General features: G+C 41.0%; 1 protein-coding gene across 2 annotated transcripts; it reads right to left on the reverse strand.

Annotated features, from left to right (window-relative positions):
* Nucleotides 1–5529: 5529 nt before the first annotated feature.
* On the reverse strand, nt 5530–18930 carry B3GALT5 (beta-1,3-galactosyltransferase 5). Of its 2 annotated transcripts, XM_060273568.1 has the most exons (5): nt 18233–18930; nt 15507–15625; nt 13807–13893; nt 9894–9961; nt 5530–7450 (listed from the first exon to the last, which is right to left on the reverse strand). In XM_060273568.1, exons 4-5 carry the CDS (start codon nt 9915–9917, stop codon nt 6485–6487), a joined length of 990 nt encoding a protein of 329 aa, XP_060129551.1. In that variant the 5' UTR covers nt 9918–9961; nt 13807–13893; nt 15507–15625; nt 18233–18930; the 3' UTR covers nt 5530–6484. The 2 variants fall into 2 exon arrangements, with proteins under 2 accessions (XP_060129551.1, XP_060129550.1); XM_060273567.1 differs by lacking the exon at nt 13807–13893 and having other exon boundaries at nt 18233–18929.
* Between the last annotated feature and the right edge of the window lie 841 nt (nt 18931–19771).

The raw sequence follows: 19771 nt of genomic DNA on the forward strand, positions 1-19771 counted from the left end.
CCAATGCGCATATTCCATGTTTTTTTAATAATTAACAGGTGCCATCAAAACATAAAGTAAAAGGCAGGTACAGGACCAACTGAGTAGGTGTGGAAACAACGACACCTATTGTCACAATGAAGCAATGTTTAGCAGCCCAGCAGGCACCAGGAGATTCTTTCTAAAAGGGAGGAAGCAAAACGATCAAGCCTTGCTCTAGCACTTTCCTGACTGGTATGGCATGTGAAAAATTCATCTGGTGCCATTTTCCCCTTACTGCATCTCTTTGTGGGAAGAGAACATACTCCATCTGCTATATTGCTGCCTAACACTCTATACTGTATTAAAGTCACAAGATCCCTGTCAGGGGAAGTGGGAGGGACATAGCAACCTTCATGTGTTCCCCCATACTTCGCAGAACTGCCTCAATTGCTACTGAGGAAAATATTGAACCCCTCAGATTGCCCCAACACTCTCTTCGCCATGGTCCTCTGCAGTCTAGTAGGAAAAAGTAAAGTACAAGTAAAAGGAAAAGTATAGTACAAGTAAAGGAAAAAGTAGTACAAGTCAAAGACTCACTCTTAGCCTCAGGTATACTACAGTGGTACCTCGGTTTTCAAACAGAATCCATTCTGGAAGCTCGTTCGAAAACCGAAACGTTTGAAACACGAAAGCGGAAGCCTCAAAACGCAAGCCTCAATACAGAAAACTCAAAACAAAAGTCACATTTGCTGTTCAAGTTCTGAGGCACGTTTGAAAACGGAGGCACTTACTTCCAGGTTTTTGGCGTTCGAGTTCTGAAATGTTCGAGTACAGAGGCATTCGAAAACTTAGCCCTTAGCTGCATCTCAGATCCTGGAGGGCTTCCATCCTTTTCAAAGCTGCTAAGGGCGGGAACCTAATGGCCAAAGCGTGGGTTCACACAATTCATGCTACAATCAGGCCACAGTAAAATATACAATCATAAAACAACTACAACCATAAAACTAGTGCAAAACGCAATTAAAGCGAACTCCCTCAGGAGGTTGTGGACCAGGCATCCCCAAACTGCGGCCCTCCAGATGTTTTGGCCTACAATTCCCATGATCCCTAGCTAACAGGACCAGTGGTCAGGGAACATGGGAATTGTAGTCCAAAACATCTGGAGGGCCGAAGTTTGGGGATGCCTGTTGTGGACTCTCCTTTGTTGGAGGTTTTTAAGAAGAGGTTAGATGGCCATCTCTAGTTTCCTGCATTGTGGGGGGTTGGAGTAGATTGCCCCCCCCATCCTTTCCAACTCTACAATTCTATGAGTCTAGAAGCAGGTTGATATTTAAAACAATTCTATAAATAAAAATAATACAAACGTTTTAAAAACATTTCACCTATAAAAAGTTTTTTAATCGTTCCAGTACAGATGCAGACTGTGGTAAGATTTCCACGTAAAAGCTTTGTTGAAAGAGGAAGGTCCTCAGTAGGTTTTGAAGACAACAGAAATGATACCTGTCCGATATTCGATGGCGGGGAATGAGATTCTAAAGGGAAGGGGCTACCATATTAAAAGTCCAGTTCCTTTATTAGTTACAGGTAGATAGCCGTGTTGGTCTGACGTAGTCGAAACAAAAAATAACCTTATTTTTTTTAAATTTAAAAACCCTTCCAGTAGCACCTTAGAGACCAACTAAGTGTGTCATAGGTATGAGCTTATGACACATTCCTTTATTGCGCAGGATGGACCTCTTAATAAGGTGGAATCTGCAGGAGGCCCCCATCTGCAGAGCTCAGTGATCAATTAGGTATATAAGGGGTGAGATGACCTAGGGCTTTGTACCCCAGGTCCAGCACCTTGAACTAAGCTCATACCTCTAATTGGCAGCCAGTGCAATTATTTCAGCAGTGCCAAAATATGCTGATGATTGCCGAATTAATGAATTAAGCATAAGAACATAACCTACGTACATAAAAAGAGGGAAATGTGCAAGCAATATTCCACCCAATCATTTTGCAAGACTCAAGCCCGTTCCCACATTCCATTTTGGCAGGCAATGAGGTGAGTCACAACCCAAGACACAATTCTATTGTTCAGAAATGGAACTTGCTGTTTCGTTTTGAAAGTGCTTTTCTATTCTCTCCCACATGACCGAACTGAAAGCAGCTCAAAGAAAACAGTGGAAGAATCCAGGATTTTAACCTGCATGCCACCTCACCAGACAAAAAATAGCAGCAAAGACAGGACTTTGTCATCTAATGCAGGTCTTATTTGGATTTCTTATCATTTTACTTTTGAAACATTGAAAAATTGACTTGCCTGTGCCAATACAATATATTACTCCATACTGTGGGGGGGGGGCTGTGACTGTGGCTGAGTGAGAGATGGTTTCCATTCAGGGTAGTCCGCTGTTAGCAGGGAAGGGTTTCCAGCCAGAAACCCCCCCCCCCTCATACACAATACACCCAACCACTCTATCTGGTCCCTGAAATAGTCCTATACAAATTACACACCTCAAAAGAGCACACTGGGGGGGCCCTCCATGTGTCCTTTTAATTGTGCATTCATGAAGAGTTGTGCTCATGATGGTATTAAGCAATCTCTAGTTTTCTTCTTATCCTTGAAGGATAAGGGTTGTGGGTCCGAACCCAATGTTGGGCGAAAGATTCCTGCACTGCAGAATGTTGGAATGATGACTCTCATGGTCCCTTGAAACTTGACTATACTATGATTCTATATGTGATGCCACTCTCCAGACTGTTTGCACCTATAAAAGTTTCAGGGTAGCATACTGCTTTGTCTCATAGCTTCCTATTAAAACCCTGTAATTTTTTTTCTATCACGAGTGTTCCAGGATGTGTGAGGCAGGTGGTTGTTCCGCTTCTGGTACAGTGCCAGAGTGCCCTTTCCAAAAGCAGTAATGTGGTAGCACTGGGGACTCATCACAGATCAATTAATAAAGTGGAAGATGTGCGGACAGTCCAGTATAAATCCACCACTAAATACATTATTATTGTGTTAATCAAATAGCTGATTGGTTGCTTTTGCAAGTGCTCAGCTATAGTTCAGGTAAATGCCTCAGGATGAATCATGAAATCACAGAATTGTAGAGCTGGAAGAGACCCAAGGGCAAATCTAGTCCAACCCCCTGCAATGCAGGAATCTCAGCTAAAGCATCTGTGACAGATGACCATTCACCTCTGCCTAAAACCCTCCAAGGAAGGAGAGTCCACCACCTTCCAAGGGAGTCCGTTCCAATGTCAAACAGGAAGTTCTTCCTGATGTTTAGTCGGAATCTTCTTTCTTGTAACTTGAATCCATTGGTTCGGAACCTACCCTCTAGAGCAGGAGAAAACAAGCTTGCTCCATCTTCCATGTAACAGCCCTTTAGATATTTAAAGATGGCTATCATATCATATGTTAACCTTTGTAGTAAAGTTCCACCAGGAGCTCCTATACTGCAATTCCTATTGGCTAAAATCATGGTAGGTGGCTCTATCCTTCCTGGCTGAAATCATTATTTGGATGGAGGCTTGAGTCACAGGACCAGAAGCTGAATCAAGACTTAAAGGTGATTTGAGGCCAATCTTTGCTGCCACCTGCTGGTTGGAATACAAATTTGCTGTTGGCATGGGGTTAGCTGAAGCGTCTGCAATGCACCAAAATGCGTTGCTGACACTTGCTGGAAAATTTACGTTGCAGGCTTCTCATGTTTTGCATCTTTATGGAACATGTAAAGCCATCACACTGACTGCATCCTTGAATTAACTTTGAATAAGGCCCAAAGGACATGGACTTCTGTTGGCACATCTAGATCTGGTGGACAGTTTCGAGCAGGACAGACCAATAGATTTTGACACCTGAGGCAGATCCCAAAATGACACCCCTACCCCCACTAGGGAAGGTGTCAGGGAAGACCTAGATCAGTGGGTGGGCAGGGAAGAAAGATCAACATTGGGAACTTCTGCCTGGGTGGACCCTCCACCTGAGGTGGGCACCTCACCTTGCCTCATAGGTTGGCTGGCCCTGGTTTTGAGCATGGGGATGACTTTATGATTTTGTCTGTCTTTCTTGCGAATGCTGCTATTGTTTTTTATCATGCCGTTTAATCAGATATCAGGTGTGTCGGGTGGGGGGAGATTGCTACTCAGTCATCCAAACTGGGGGCTCACGTTTTCCTGTGTGTGTATGCTTGAGCCAGATCCAAATATCCCAAGAAAATAACTGCTAGACACTGACGTAAGGGTTAAATTGAAAATGTAGCACATCTAAAGTTTCCTATATTGAATTGACTACTTGCTGAAAGTAAAACTAACTTGTGGCAGGACTGGGGGTGATAAACCAGAATGACAGAAATAAGCTCCAACAAGTTAGCATGGACTACAGAGTGAATCCACTGGGACTTAACAGCTACTAGAAGTATTATGTGCTAATCCTTCAAATATTGAAAAGGCATTATTTCAAAAGCGACACCTGAAGCAAATCCATATGTCGAAGAAGAAAATACATAATGAAATGTTTCTTCACAGGGATGAGTCCTCCAAGACAGATTCTCTATCAAGCTTCTCAGTAAATGGTAGGCTATATTCAGCCATCTCACAAATAATAAGGGAACAGAGGTGATGTTAGTCACAGCATTATGATGCCATGTGGGAGGAAGTAGAAGCCATTCAAATGACTTCACGATTACCATTGTGTGAACCAGGAGAGCAGGACTCTCCTGTCAAACCCCATGGCAGCCCCCATGTTCAGCTATACAACCTCCAGATTCCAAAAAGAGGTTATAGAAGAGAAGAGGAAATTGTTGAAGAAGGCTTATAGCATTTTGTTAGAATGGGAAACAGAAGATAAAGAGGTTAAATCAGTTATGATTAAATGGGCACAAGATTTGGGACACAATATACAATTTGAAGATTGGGAAAAGTTATGGAAAGTAAATCTGAAATTTACAGATTGTTCTTTGTTGAAAGAAAACTACATGAAAATGATGTATAGATGGTATATTACACCAGTTAAAATGGTAAAAATGTACAAAACTGGGTCAAATATATGTTGGAAATGTAAAGAAAAAGAAGGGACTTTTATCATATGTGGTGGGAATGTAGAGAAGTTAAAAAAAAATATTGGGAAATGATTTATAATGAATTGAAAAAAATGTTCAAAAAGACTTTTGTTAAAAAAACCAGAAGCATTTTTATTAGGAATTTTAAGACAAGATCTGCCGAAGAAAATGAAGAATCTATTTATGTATCCCACCACTGCGGCAAGTGTATTGCCAGCACAAGGGTGGAAGAAGGAAGAAATACCAATGAAAGAGCAATGGCAAGAGAAATTGATGAATTATGCGGACCTGGCAAAATTTACAAACTGTGTGAAATGGACAATCGGGAATTCAAGGAAAAATAGGAACTTTTTACAAACTATTTGAAAAATCAACAAAGAGACCTACATTCACTGCCAGGCTTTGAATAAACATGCACAATTTCTTTTTTATCAGAAGAACGTGAACTATTAGGGAAATGATATGTAAAATTGTACAACATGCAGAAACAATATGTAAAAATAAATCAGATAAAGGGAGCTGAGGGAAGTCCGGGGGGGGGGATGTAGTTGATTGTAGTATTTACAAACTGTATTGATTTAATATTAATAAAAATTTATTTAAAAAAGTTATGCCACACCACAGAAATACAAAGAAAATGCAAGGCAAATGGGAGGAAACTCATTGTGTATCATTTGTGGACTGAAAACAACAGCAAATAACACACATATTCTGTGGATTCATTTCTGTTGCAGAAGTGGAACAAATAAGCAAATATCAGCAAATTCTGCTTCCGTCAAAGTTCTCTGACATCATGACTTACAACACACCCCTTTGGATCCTACTCTTCCATCAGAAAGAAAGAAATGAAGTGTCTCAATACTGACACAAGTGAATTGATCACATTTAACAGTATGATCCACCAGGAGAATGTGTGCACAAACCTTGTGTATGAAACATGTTGGGACAAAAGTTGTTTCACGCATTAACTTTATTAAAAATCAGGGGATGAACAGTGCCTGTTTAAAGAGCTAGTCAACAACCTTGAAGATGAGTATGGTGACTCATTATATTGCTATGAAGTGTGCCCACTACCAGAGCAACTCTCCTGCTGCACAGCCTGCTATGGAACTAGAGCTGCCAGATACAAAGGAGGGCAGGGCTCCGGCACCATTAATAATTGTGGAGAAGATGCAATTTCAGCACCTAAGGCTCACGAAGCTTCTTTGGCAAGCTACACTTGCTGAAATTCCTTGTTCTTCACAACTATCCATCAGTTCAGGAGCCCTATCCTCTTCACACTACTGCAGTGGGTTTTTCAGGCTGTTTACCTGGGAGTAAGCATTATGAGTCTTACTCCTAAGCAAACAAGCATAGGCTTGGATTGTAAAAAGTAATGTCAGCATCTCCTTATCTAAAATAGATTTGACTTCAGTATCTAAGCAAAAGTTTCAGGATTTATGTTCTATGCAGTTTTGTGCCTCTGTTGAAAACTATCAGCCACCTGGATAGGTCCGTGGATGACAATTTTCATCCAGGGACCTCTCCAGTGCATCCCAGTAGACAAGATTCTCATGAGGTCTGACAAAGTGGCTTGTCACAATTTTCCTAAAACGACAAGGAGAAAATGCAACCCCCCCTGGGAAGAATGTTTGTTCTGAATGAAGTTCTTCCAGTTTGATGTCGAGTTTAGCGAGGCACATGCCTACAAAAACATCCTCTAATTTAAAATAAGGAACTTCTTTGGCAATTTTATATACACTACTAGCAACATCTGCAGACAAAACATAACCAGTCCCTGAACAAAATGGAGGGTACAAGTTTCCTGAATATTCTTCTTCACTCACATACCACTTACTTATCAGTTTTCGTATTGGATGCTCATTCTCTTTTAAAAAGCCAGTGAAGAAGCTAACCTTCTTATTTTTCTTAAGAAGAAGTTCAGTGAGATAGTAGGTATTCACAAACATATCTGAGTCTGTTTTCATCACAAAGCTGGTTTGTGGGCAGAATTTGTGAATCCATTCAAGGCCCATAATAGTCTTTAATGTTAAATTGTAGTAGGAATCTAGAAAATCCTTCTGGATAATGTCTCTGTGTTTTTTGTTCTCATAACCAATAGCACGCCGGTCAACAGCAGTGAGAGTACTTCCCAGGAGAAAATAGGTCACAATACGTTTGTTGTCTATGTTTCTTTCTCTGCCCCATGTCTCACGGATAGCCATCCGAGCGTTGGATTGTTTGTGAGATGATGTCACAAGAATGACCAGGAATGGTGGATTCCGTCTGCAATTCATTTTAGGCCTCCTTAAAAAACGTCCATCTCTCTTAAAGGGAAAGAACTCGTGCTTTGTCTCACAGAATATACAGATTTCGAAAGTGCCCAGCATGGCATATAAACAGAGAAAACAAACCAAAGCTGTAGTGAAAACAAGCATCCTTGCAAGTCTCTTGGAAGCCATCTGAAAGAAAGGAAAGGAAATGCTATGTGGAAATGTCTAGCAAATCAGTGTAGTGGGGAGATTACATTCCTACAGCCATGGTAAATGGGCATTGTGTATGTCAAAGTAAAAGGTAAAGGGACCCCCTGACCATTAGGTCCAGTTGTGACTGACTCTGGGGTTGCAGCACTCATCTTGCATTATTATTGGCCGAGGGAGCCAGTGTACAGCTTCCAGGTCATGTGGCCAGCATGACAAAGCCACTTCTGGTGAACCAGAGCAGCACATGGAAACACCGTTTACCTTCCCGCTGTACCTATTTATCTACTTGCACTTTGATGTGTTTTCAAACTGCTAGGTTGACAGGAGCAGGGACCAAGCAACGGGAGCGCACCCCATCACAGGGATTCGAACTGCCGACCTTCTGATCAGCAAGCCCTAGGCTCTGTGGTTTAACCCACAGTGCCACCTGCGTCCCTGTCAAAGAGCTGGCCTTAAATGTGACACTAGCAGCTGGAATCAACCTGTAAGAATTTTAGTAAGAGCTGTACTTGAGGTTTTTCTTTGGGAATAGTCTTGAAAACAGAACATTGTGCTGTGATATGCAGCCTTGCATGTTTCTAGTCAGTAGGTGGCAGGGTTGAGAGTAACAGATTACAGGATGAAATATAATTAAAAAATTCCTTCAGTAGCACCTTAAAGACCAACTAAGTTTTTATTTTGGTATGAGCTTTGTGTGCATGCACACTTCTTCAGATACACTTGAAAAATACACTTGGTTTTTTATTTTTTTATTTTGCTTCGACTCAGACCAATACGGCTACCTACCTGTAACTAGGATAAAATATACTTTGTGGTTTCCCACCTAAGTTCTGCCCCTTCCTCCTGTACATTCGCTCTCTCCTCCCACTTTCTTGCACAAGGATACCACAGAGGTAGCTCCAATCATGTAGTGTACAATTTGTAGTCATTCTTGTGAATATGTAGTAGCTGTAAGCAAACAGCCTGCTCTGCTTTATTTCTGTGTTTTATCCCCCCCCCCCTTAAAGCAATGCTAGTGATGTATGAATGAGACACAATGGGTATTGGAGCTGAGGAACTCCAGGCAGCTCCAGCTTCCAAACTTTATAAACTCTGATATCCCAACCCATTTTATTTTTTTAAACCTATCATGTTGGGTTCAGCCAGCTCCCCGGGCTTACACCACCACAGGTGCACCTTGCTTCCTGAGCTCTGAGGAGAGAATCACACTATCCATGGGTACTCTTTGCTCTCTGGGTTCTGAATTCCGCGCACATCCCCTGCTTGTGTCTGCTCAAGCGCCTTTCAGAGCCATTGATAATGCAGGGATGTCTTCTCCTGCCTGGGCAAGAAAATTGTAGCCACGGTGTCCACAGTCCATTTAAACTTTCTCAAAAACTGTTATCTCTTTTAAAATCATTTCTCTTTCCACCTTATGTCCCCCTGAAGAGGGATAGAAATAGGCAAACTGAATACCGTGTTTCTCATATTATAAGACACGTCTTATATTTATTTTTTCCTCAAAAAAACACACTATGGCTTATTTTCAAGGGATGTCTTATTTTTTTCCTCCTCCTCCTGCCGCGGCCGGCATTGCTGCTGCGCCTATCACTATGTCCTATTTTCAGGGTATGGCTTATATTCCTTGAATGCTTAAAAATCCTGCTATGGCTTATTTTATGGGTATGTCTTAAAATATGAGAAACAGGGTAGTTTGGCGGGTGTAATCCCCTCACCCAGCTGCTAATATAAAAGATGACAGCTCCTTTAAAGTGCCCCCTGTCAGAGCTAGGCAGGAAGGAACTGAAAGGGAAGTCTCCTGAAGACTTGTTCAAATCTGATTGGTCAAATCTAGGGGAGCGAGTAGAAGATCCATGGATCTCCTCCTCCACTTCAGGAAAAAGGAAACCTGCCTACCTGTTCTCCTCGTGTTAAAGGCTCTTTGCATCCCAATGTGACTTTCCCTTCTTTTTGCATAGGAAGTTGAAAGTGTCAGAGAAGCCCACGTTGTGCCGGGGGCGGGGGGAATGAAAAGCCACTGCTTCCTGTTTCATATGATAAATTTACATAGGGAATATTTCATGCAAATAGCTCCTCACATGAAAATAAGCTACTTGTGGCTTTATTGCCTCAAACAGTTGGAGGCAATAAAACCCAGCAATGCTTCTGAATGTTGAGGGCAGAGTGCAATTGGCTTGATCCAGCAAGCTCTTCTTAAGTTTTTATATTGATGGCACTGGTTTTGTTTTTCCCCCCTTTAAACATGGCTGTCACTAACAGGTTCTAAATATTCCCTTAGTCATCTACTGAACAAAGTACCAGCTTATTTTAGTTATATACTGCCTGGTTGTAAACAGAGCCTCTAAGCAATTCACAAAAACTAAAAACTAAAAACTGGAGTCCAGGTGAGCCTCCCCTGCGTGTTTTTGCAGATTTAGCTTACCTTTAATGGATGCTTGAATTTCATGAGGAGAAAGAAAGCTTTGGCTCCAAGACAGCAACTGATAAAATCTAGAACAAGAAAAGTGTTGGTGAACTCCAAATGCAATTCTATTCCCATAAACAAAATGAACAAGTATCTCCTTAAATGTGTTGATAAACATTTCCAACAGGCAAACTTGACAATGGGCACACGTTCTCTTTACATTCTTCTTGGTCTTAACATTCCCTGCCCACCAAAGGCAAGACTACTTTATTTTTATTTTTTATTCGTCATTTATTTATTTCTTCTTCTGATAATTCTAGCTTCCTTCATTATCACTATTATTATCATTAATAATAATTACTATTACTATTATTTCCAGGGTGGCAAACACATTAACAATAATAACACTAATTATATTCTAAAAGCATTTTAAAAAGCACTTCTAACAACAGTTTTAAAGAAAACATTCTACCAGCCGATAATTTCAGGGTTCCCAGGATCAGGACTGCTCAACATTCCTATGCCTGGGCAAACAGCAATGTTTCCAAATTCCCTCAGAAAGTCAGTTATGCTGTATGAAGTGATTGACAGCACTAAATATTTACCCATTTACAGTATCCTGTCCCTCTAAATGGTAAAATAAACCTGTTTTTGATAAAAGTCCAGGGCCTGTCACGATCCTCTCTAGGCAAAACTGATTTTGGCAGGGGCTGAACATCTCCCCTTCCCAAATGGAAAATACTTCTTACATGTCCCATCAGCAGGGCAGCCATTTTGCCAAGCACCCTGGGCTTCCCTGGATTCAGTCCTCCCCACCCAACCAAGGCCCATTTCCACCATTAGCAAGATCCACCACCTGGGGTGGTGTTTTTATTTTTTATATTTATTTATTTTAAAACATAAATATCAGAAGCTGATCTGTGAGATATAAGTGCCTGGTGGTTCTTCTGTAAGAAACTCCTGGTAGCGCTTTTCAGGGCTTTGCCACAGCTATGATTGGCATTGGGAGGAGGGAAGTATACAAGTCATAGAGATTACAAATAATAAAAGAGATGCACTCCTTGTCTCCAGAAGGGGCTTGTTGGTTCATTTCTATTTTTATTTATTTTCTGGGACTTCCCTTGTGGGAGAAAGATTGCTACCCCAAGGAAACAATATAGAAATGCATAATTTTTAGCGTAGCTGCGCTTGGGGCAGTAGAATTGCCCCCCCCAACAGTAAGGGAAACAGTAAGGAAGTTTGTGCTTTCCCTACCTCAGGTTTTATTTTTCATGCAAAGAATACTGGTCTTATTATTTTCATATATTTGTTGCCCGAGGCCCAGGCAAATGTACCCAGCTGCCCCCTGCCCAGGCCTGCTTTTGCAATCAACTTTGCAGGCCTCACCACCACCACTTTCTGCATTTCCCTTTTTCAAAAAATGTTAGCGAGCACACGTACTTAAAGGGTCAGGATTGTTAAGCAGAGCTCTCGATGCTGCGATAGAGGTTGTTATTAATACTACTACACCCCATTTTGTCATGTTTTGCCAATGGCTGGTTTGCCTTCTGATTTAAAAAAAACAGCCCTCCCGGCCCAAATAAAGCTTCTTTATTTATTTATTAATTAAATTTATATCCTGCTCTTCCTCTCAAAGGAGCTTGATGCAGCCTCCTGCTCTGCAGAGCTGTGTGCAACCCCAGACATAATGTGCTTTTGCTCCACCACAGCACCACTGGCACAACCGTACTAAGCCAACCCTGAAACTGAGCAGGGTCTCACCTCTACCCTTTCCCGTCATCTCCGCCATTTCCTGCCTCTAGGGTGAGAATCAGCTTTATTTCTCTCACAGCAACAGGCTTAATGGCAGAATATGACCTGAAGTCTTTGCCTGTACGACCCCCATCTTGCTTTCCTAGGGGCAAATGTGCATAGTGCTTACTAATGGTCAAGCTTTGCTTCCCCCTGCCCCAAATCAGCAGATCTTTAATCATTTTTTCAATACAAACAATAAAAATAATAACAATAATAACACAATTTGACCATTCAGATTCGAATACACTGATATACCTATGACTACACCTTTTTAACAATATTTTCCCACCTCTCTCTCCTTCCCCTACTTCCCACCACTATCCCACCTTATCACTTAAATATTCGTTCCAGATTTCTTAATATTTATCCATTCTTATTTTGGTCGACATGCAATTTGTTTGTATGTAGCTAATCTGTCCTTTTTTTTCATTTTATAAGAAACAGCAGACAAAAAAGAACAAAATACAACAATACCAACTAAACAAACAAATCTAACAACAAAAACATACAAACATTTCTTATATAAACCTTGTTTTCATTAACATCATCAAATGACTTCCCTCAATCCCTTCCTTCTGAATTTCATTATAATACATTACATTATATTACATCTTTAGCAGTTTATTTACCATCTAGTAACCAAATATTAATTTAATTTAATTATTCCTTTATTTATTAACCAATTATTTAAATTCTACATTTACTAACTCCCTGTAAAATCCAAATGTTAACACTTATAGCTTATATTATCTTCACTAAAGGATATAATTTCTATATATTACAATTTTTTTTCAAATATTATTTGAATTTTTCCCAATCTTCTTCCATTGTCTCTTCCATCTGGTCACGTAGCCTCCCAGTCATTTCAGCAAGTTCCATAAAGCCCATCCTCTCCATTTGCCATTCATCTATCGTAGGTATCTCTTGTGTCTTCCAATTCTTGGCAAGTACCAGTAATATTCTGGCAGCTGTTGTGGCATACAAAAAGAATATACTATCTTTTGGGGGATTTCTCCCCCTACTATTCCAAGTAAAAAGGCTTGAAAAATGTGTTTTTCAACATTTTTTTCATCTCATTATAAATCTTTTCCCAGAAGTCTTTTACTTTGGGACATGTCCACCACATGTGGTAAAAGGTCCCTTCTTTCTCTTTACATTTCCAGCACTTATTATCAGAAGTATGATGCATCTTTGATAATTTAACAGGTGTTAAATACCATCTATACATCATCTTCATCATATTTTCTTTCAAAACAGGACATGCCGTAAATTTAAGGGTCTTTTTCCACAATTTCTCCCAGTCATTCAACATTATGATATGCCCCACATCCTTAGCCCAATCAATCATAACTGATTTAACTTGTTCATCTTTCGTATGCCACTCCAGTAACCAATTATATATTCTAGATAATTTTTTCATCTTTACATCTATCAATTCCGTTTCCAGTTTGGATTTCTGAACTTGAAAACCATCAATCCTGAACATCTCATTAATCTGATGGTATTGTAACCAATCATTCAATTTATCTTTAAGACGTTCATAGGATTTCAGTTCAAATTTGTTTTCCTTAATCTGTCCATATTATCAATCCATGTGCTCAGTGGAATCTTTTTGCGGCTCTTCCAATTCATCAAAACAAGTCTTGTTTTTGTTTTTTGCTTCTAATATAGCACGGTACATCCATTTTTTTTGACCCCTTGAAATCTCCCACATTTCTGGAATATAATTTAGAATTAAATTCAGTTCCCCTACATAACAATTTCTTTTTATTACACTTGCTATAAATATCCTCACCTCGTACCATAATGATCTTATCATTGGGCAGTTAATCAATATATGTACTAAGTTTGCATTTTTACTCCCACATCTCCAGCAGTTGTCTGCACTTGTTATTTTCTTCTGGTATAGTTCCAGTGGACTCTGAATATTATTTTCCGTTGAATAAGTCTTCGTCTTAGATCCATCGAGGCTATTTCTGTTGATTTTATACTTGACTCCCATATAACATTTGTTATCTGTTCCCCTAACTCTTCACTCCATTTTTTTCCTATCATATTCTAAATCATATTTCTTCCTGTTGAGTGGGGTTTTATATAGTGCAAGTGTAGAGTTTTTTGCTTTCGTTGCAGATCTTACCTTTGCCACTGCCTCCATTTCACAGGAACACAAGCGGGCAACCTTGTGTTTGGCAAGGGCTTCCGTTGTTTTGAATGAGAATGCAGGCTAGAATTGAGAAAGGTAGTAAAGAATTCATCTTCCTAAGAAAAGGCAGGAAATGCTAGAGGAAACCACAGCCTTTGCAATTGAGTGGAAAGCGACAGTACTTAACAGTGCTGTCCTATACTGTACATGTTTTCTCAGAAGTAAGGCCCATTGTGTTCTGTGGGCTTACTCTCAGAAAAGAAGTGCAGCCATAAACTTCTTACAATACATAAAATTGCCTTGAATTTTTAATTAGCCTTTTGAGAGTCCAACTACTGTACAGTATATGTTACGTGCAAAAGTACCCAAAAGCCACTCTGACGGGCTTGGCTTGGAGTGAGAAGGCAGCAGAATGGGGTTGCTTAGTTCTTTCCCAACCTACCTTTTGCCTTTGTAGATGTGTTTGTAATATGGTTCCTTTCATGGGGGGAAATTGCACAGCTTCTTAAGTTTAATGTTTGCAGTGGGCCATGTTTGTGCATGAGGTGTGCCTGTGTTTCCAGCCCTGTGGAATGTTTCCTATGCTTACAGGCACATTGGTGTTGGAGAGGCGAGGGTGCAAAGTGCACCTTTGAACATATATATGGTGGGATTGTTGTCTGGTTAGGGATTTCTGGGGATTTAGCAAGGTATTAAGGATATTAGGAGTTCTGAGTTACATTTAAATCTAGTAACAATGGTTTGGGGCTATGCAAACTACGTCGTTAGGAAGGGCTGTCTTGTGTGGTCTCTCACATGCTGCTAACAGCAGAGGTCTTGATAGGGAAGATGTGGAAAAATAAAATAGTGGATATAATATTAGTGAACAAAATTATGAGATATAAGCAATTAAGGGAAGGAAGGAAACAATCATCATAGATCTTTAGACTATGCTGAACACCATTCGTTTTTTCAAATGGATTGTACATTATGTATTTCTGACATCCTAAGAAAATTGAGGGTCAATTTAAAATTGGAGGAAAGCTGGTGCACTTGGACGCCCATGTGGCGCAATGATTCAGTGTTAATCAGAAGATTGGTGGTTTAAGCCCACCCAGGGATGGCTGTGGGCAGGATTCCTGCATTGCAGGATGTTGGACTAGATCAGGGGTAGGCAACTTAAGGCCCATGGGCCGGATATGGCCCAATCGCCTTCTCAATCCAGCCCACGGACGGTCTGGGAATCAGCGTGTTTTTACATGAGTAGAATATGTGCTTTTATTTAAAATGCATCTATGGGTTATTTGTGGGGCATAGGAATTCATTCATTCCCCCCCCGCCCCCCAAAATATAGTCTGGCCCACCACATGGTCTGAGGGATGGTGGACCGCGGTGCCCACCACTGAAAAAGGTTGCTGACCCCTGGACTAGATGACCCTTGGGGATCCCTTCCAGCTCTACAATTCTGATTCTAAGATGCACAAAGGATCAAAATTATAACTCTTTAATTCGATCCATGGCACATAGAAAATACTAAGATACCTTGCCTGGCAAAGAGGAACAATTAGTGTATGTAAATATAAACTTTTCTTTTCTTGCTCTCACTGGTAGCATGCAGAAAGACGACAGGATTCCCTATAAACCTAAGAAACTCTCCACATGGCATGTGTGCCCTTCCGAGGAGAGGAGGGGTGAATGTTAACTGACTGACTTACCCAGGGGATCATGTAGAAAAGGCACCACTAAGCCAGCAGGAGTATTGCAGGTTCTGGGTCTGAACCGAGAGACTTGGTGGCAGGGTTGTCCTAGTGGTTTTCAGAGGGGGAGGAGAAATCTAGAAATACAACAATGCAAAATTACTTTTATAACTTTAGCAACTGAATTTTCTGGAGAACCATTTTTAAGAGCCAATGCAGAATAGTGATCACACGAACCATCTACTTATTCTGTTCAGTTAAAACAACTAACTGAACAATCTCTTAATTTGATAATGTCAGATAATTTCTCTATCCCAGCTAGATCCCAAATCTTTACCAACCAGACATGAACAGGCAGAATATCTGCTTCTAGGACTTGGCAGCAGTCAGTATATATTGTAATGTTTTATCATTGCTGTGGCCGTTGCAAATAAAGTTATTTACCTATCATCTTTCAGTAAACAAAAAAAATGCTTTACCTTCTTCCTTCTTAACCTGTATCCAGTACAAATGTGCACCAGCCACAAATTTAGTTCAGACCCTGGTTTGGCACTTCAGAAAACAGCCCATCTTGGTCTGAGAATTTCATAGGCTACCCAGTTTGACATAAGGTCTGCCTGAGTTTGCTTTGTCTCTCTACACACTCCTCATCTCTACTGAAAATTCTTTTTTAAAACCAGCTATAATTTTTTCTTCTTTTTACAGGAGTGGATAAAATGTGTAGGCATATTAGCTCCTCCAGTATGTTTAAGCTTGCCACATTACAAGCAAATGGGTGTGGAGCTTTTGCACTGAACATATTTTCAGTTTGACTTTTTTTTTTTAGGAATACATCAGAACTTTTTCTTTTTTATGGGCAGACTTATATTAAATTTTTAGGCCATACTCTGAGGGCATGAATCCTGTGCCTAAGTTCAGTAGGCAAGCTACAGTAGTTTCCCAGCAATGTCAGCTTTTACAGCTTGGGCGTGGTGAAAAAAGAATCACTTTGTCTGAAGATCGCAGACATGAGAGAGATGTCCCTGGACAACATACCTGCCAAACTGCAGACAAGTGTCTTCTAGGCTTTCTTTGTCATGAAACAGAATAAATTAGGAGATACAAAAAGGAATGAATAGTGTAGCTGAACAAATTACAAGGAATGTGCCTAATGAGCAAAGTATTTTCTAGGCAAAATACAAATTGCCCAGAACTTAATATCCAACAACACCCAAGGATTTAATAGATGAACAATTTTTTAAACCAAGAGCACTTGTCAGTAAAATTCAGGATCAGTGCCAAAGAAAGACTGTTAGCCCTAGTTTTGATCTCCTATGGTTATCAATAAAGGGGAGTGATCTTGAAACATCTCACTCCCAGTCTCTTCTTTTCACAGCTGCAACTACTGTGAAAGACTGGCTTCTTTTACCAAGTTTGCCAGCAGTTTGGTCTATGGCAATACAGGCTTCTGCAAAGCCCTGTTGTTGTTGTTGTTGTTGTTGTTTAGTCGTGTCTGACTCTTCGTGACCCCATGGACCAGAGCATGCCAGGCACTTCTGTCTTCCACTGCCTCCCTCAGCTTAGTCAAACTCATGTTTGTAGCTTCGAGAACACTGTCCAACCATCTCATCTTCTGTCGTCTCCTTCTGCAAAGCCCTGGTAAAGTTTTTAATACCCACCCCACAAATCTCAAAACCACTCTATTTCTCAATGCCTCAGCTGCTGTCATTGACTACAGACTATCTGTGATATCACAATAACATGGCATTGCCCAGCCAGGGGAACAGACCAGGCCCTTCCCAAGATGCACATGGGGTGTGCGGGTGGAAGAGAGAGAAGGGTCAGAGTGACAGGTGCCACACGGGAGGAAGATGACATCACACAGCGGGGGGACCAGAGAGGTGTTGTGATGTCTGGGGTGAGGAACGGGGGCGCTACCTTTGGGGAGGATGAATGGGTCGGGGTGGGGTGGATTTAACAGAACACGCGTGGGCAAGTATTTTTTGGGGGGGATGATTGCTTTCTCTTTCTGAGCCACAGCAACGCGTGGTCGGTAACAGCTAGTCTGGAAATAAATTGGAAATGTCCACATGTGGACAAAGTCTGCTTTGCTATGGAGAGCCTCTTTTTTTTAACCATGCCAAGCACTCTCCTAGATTGGTCATATAGAGGAATTCTGGCACACTAAACAGCATGTTTCACTCATGATTAGATTTGCTATCTAATATACTTGCCATGTATGTGACCACATGTTGAAGATGTATGTTATAAATATTATTAAGGAAATTAAACACATTTTCAAATTGGGGCTCACTTGGATCAGGGTGAATGTAGATGTGTGTGAAAAGGGTTGTTAAAGAGGTCTACAGATTTAGATCCCGATGGGAAGGCAAGACTCTTGTGCTTTGTATAGGAAAACAGAATTGCCTGCAGGTGCCCCTTTTCTTCTCTCTGCAATACTGTTCAACAAACTGCACCACTGGCCCAAATTCTCTCTTCCACACCACTGCTCGAGGCACAGGTGCTCTGTCCTCCAAGGCACGGAGCTGAACCCTAGACTCAGACAACACGGAACATTTCATTTGAAAGAGGCAAATTATGCCATTCATCTTCTCTAGCCAGCAGAAAGAAGTCTGCATGGTAGTCTGATTTTGCTTTCCTGATTATGGAAAGCTGTTTGGAGAGCTCTCAGGAGTTAAACGATTTAGCTGAAAACCATGCACCAAAAAGAAAGAAAGATAAGATATTTTTTTTAGTTTCCTTACCTCCTTCTGCAATACATCTCTCTGTTTTTCTAGCCATGTTGCCTGAAAGCTCCAGTGAGTTGTTAGATCTTTAAAGGAAACGGTTTGTGTCTCCTTTCTGTTCCTATTTCATCAGTGACAATCTCCATGAGTTTATTAGACTGGGAGGGGCAAACACAGCATTTGTGCAGTAAAGGGAATCCAAGCGGTAGATTTCTCTTTCTTTCTTTCTCTCCCTCCAGGTAGCAGGCAGGACAGCCTCCGCAGTCTGATCGTCAGCAAAAGCCAAGTTAGGAACTGTCTGCAAATGCTCTCTCTTTGTACTCAAGGAAAAACAACAACCCCAAGACAAGCAATTCCAGGCACACTCAGCTGTTGCTAGAGAACACGGAAATTTTAATTATTTCAGAGACCAAATCCTTATGCCTTTCCACAGGAAAAGCAACAGCCACTAGCAAAGTAAAAGAGAACTTTGCAAAAATAGCCTCTGGGAAGTGAAAATGTCCCAGGCTTCTGGCAATGGCCAGGCAGACTTCAGTTTGTGGTACCACCTATATTGCTTATTTCAAGAATGCCTGGCTCCACCAACAAGAGCTAGGTAGGAAATAGCAGCTCAGATTGGCAAGCACACCCATAGAAGTAAGGGAAAGTGTGAGAGTGTGCTGTGTCCAAGAATTGATTTCAAAGCCACCACTGAGTTTATTATTAAACCCTTTCATACAAATTTCCACTCCCACTTTCCCCAAAGCATCCATTGTTTCAACAGTCCCATTGTTTCATTTGGGACATGTTTATTCTCACTAGTCTTGAACAATTGTGGGTCACACCAACTGCAAATCACCTAGTGATCAACCCGTACATCCCAATATACCTTTGACCCCCCCCCTCCTGAGTTAGCGTGTTCTCAGACATAAAAGACGTAAGGCTATGCACACATACCACACTTTTTTAATAAAAAAAAAACCCACGAAGAATGCTGGGAAGCGTAGTTTACCCTGCCCACTGCTGCAATTCCTGGCACCTTTAACAAAATGCAGTTCCCAGGATTTGTGTATGTGTGCTTTAAATGTGTCTTAGATGTATGCTGGGTAAGCTCACTTAGTGCTTCTTCCCCCGTCTATAATTTGAATGCACAACACTGACCAGAATAGGAATTAGTTTACAATTACATCTCTTCCTTTTCTAGGTTGCACTGACCATATTTACACAGGTGTGCACACAGGCAAGGCTCATGTCATAACCAAATGCCACAAGACTCATTTTTTAAGTTTGCTGCAACTGACTAGTAGGTTACTGACTAATTTGGGTTCCCCAGCGAGCCTGGTGAGGGGAAAACCTGAACTTCCCCTGGCTGAATGGGGAACCGAAATTTGTGATTGTGTGTGACAAGCAGACAGTGGAACCTTTTCCCGCATGGTCTCTAAGTGCATTTGGACAGCTGTGGAGATCGATGGACAGGGCCTCTATTGCTGAGGAGCCAATCAGAGCAGGTGCTCTGGCTCCCATTTCTCCAATGAAAATAGGGGTGTCCTAAGGAAAAGCGGGGCATTCCGGGATCAA

The sequence above is a fragment of the Zootoca vivipara genome, chromosome 4 (genome assembly GCF_963506605.1).
Source record: "Zootoca vivipara chromosome 4, rZooViv1.1, whole genome shotgun sequence".
Taxonomy (NCBI): domain Eukaryota; kingdom Metazoa; phylum Chordata; class Lepidosauria; order Squamata; family Lacertidae; genus Zootoca; species Zootoca vivipara.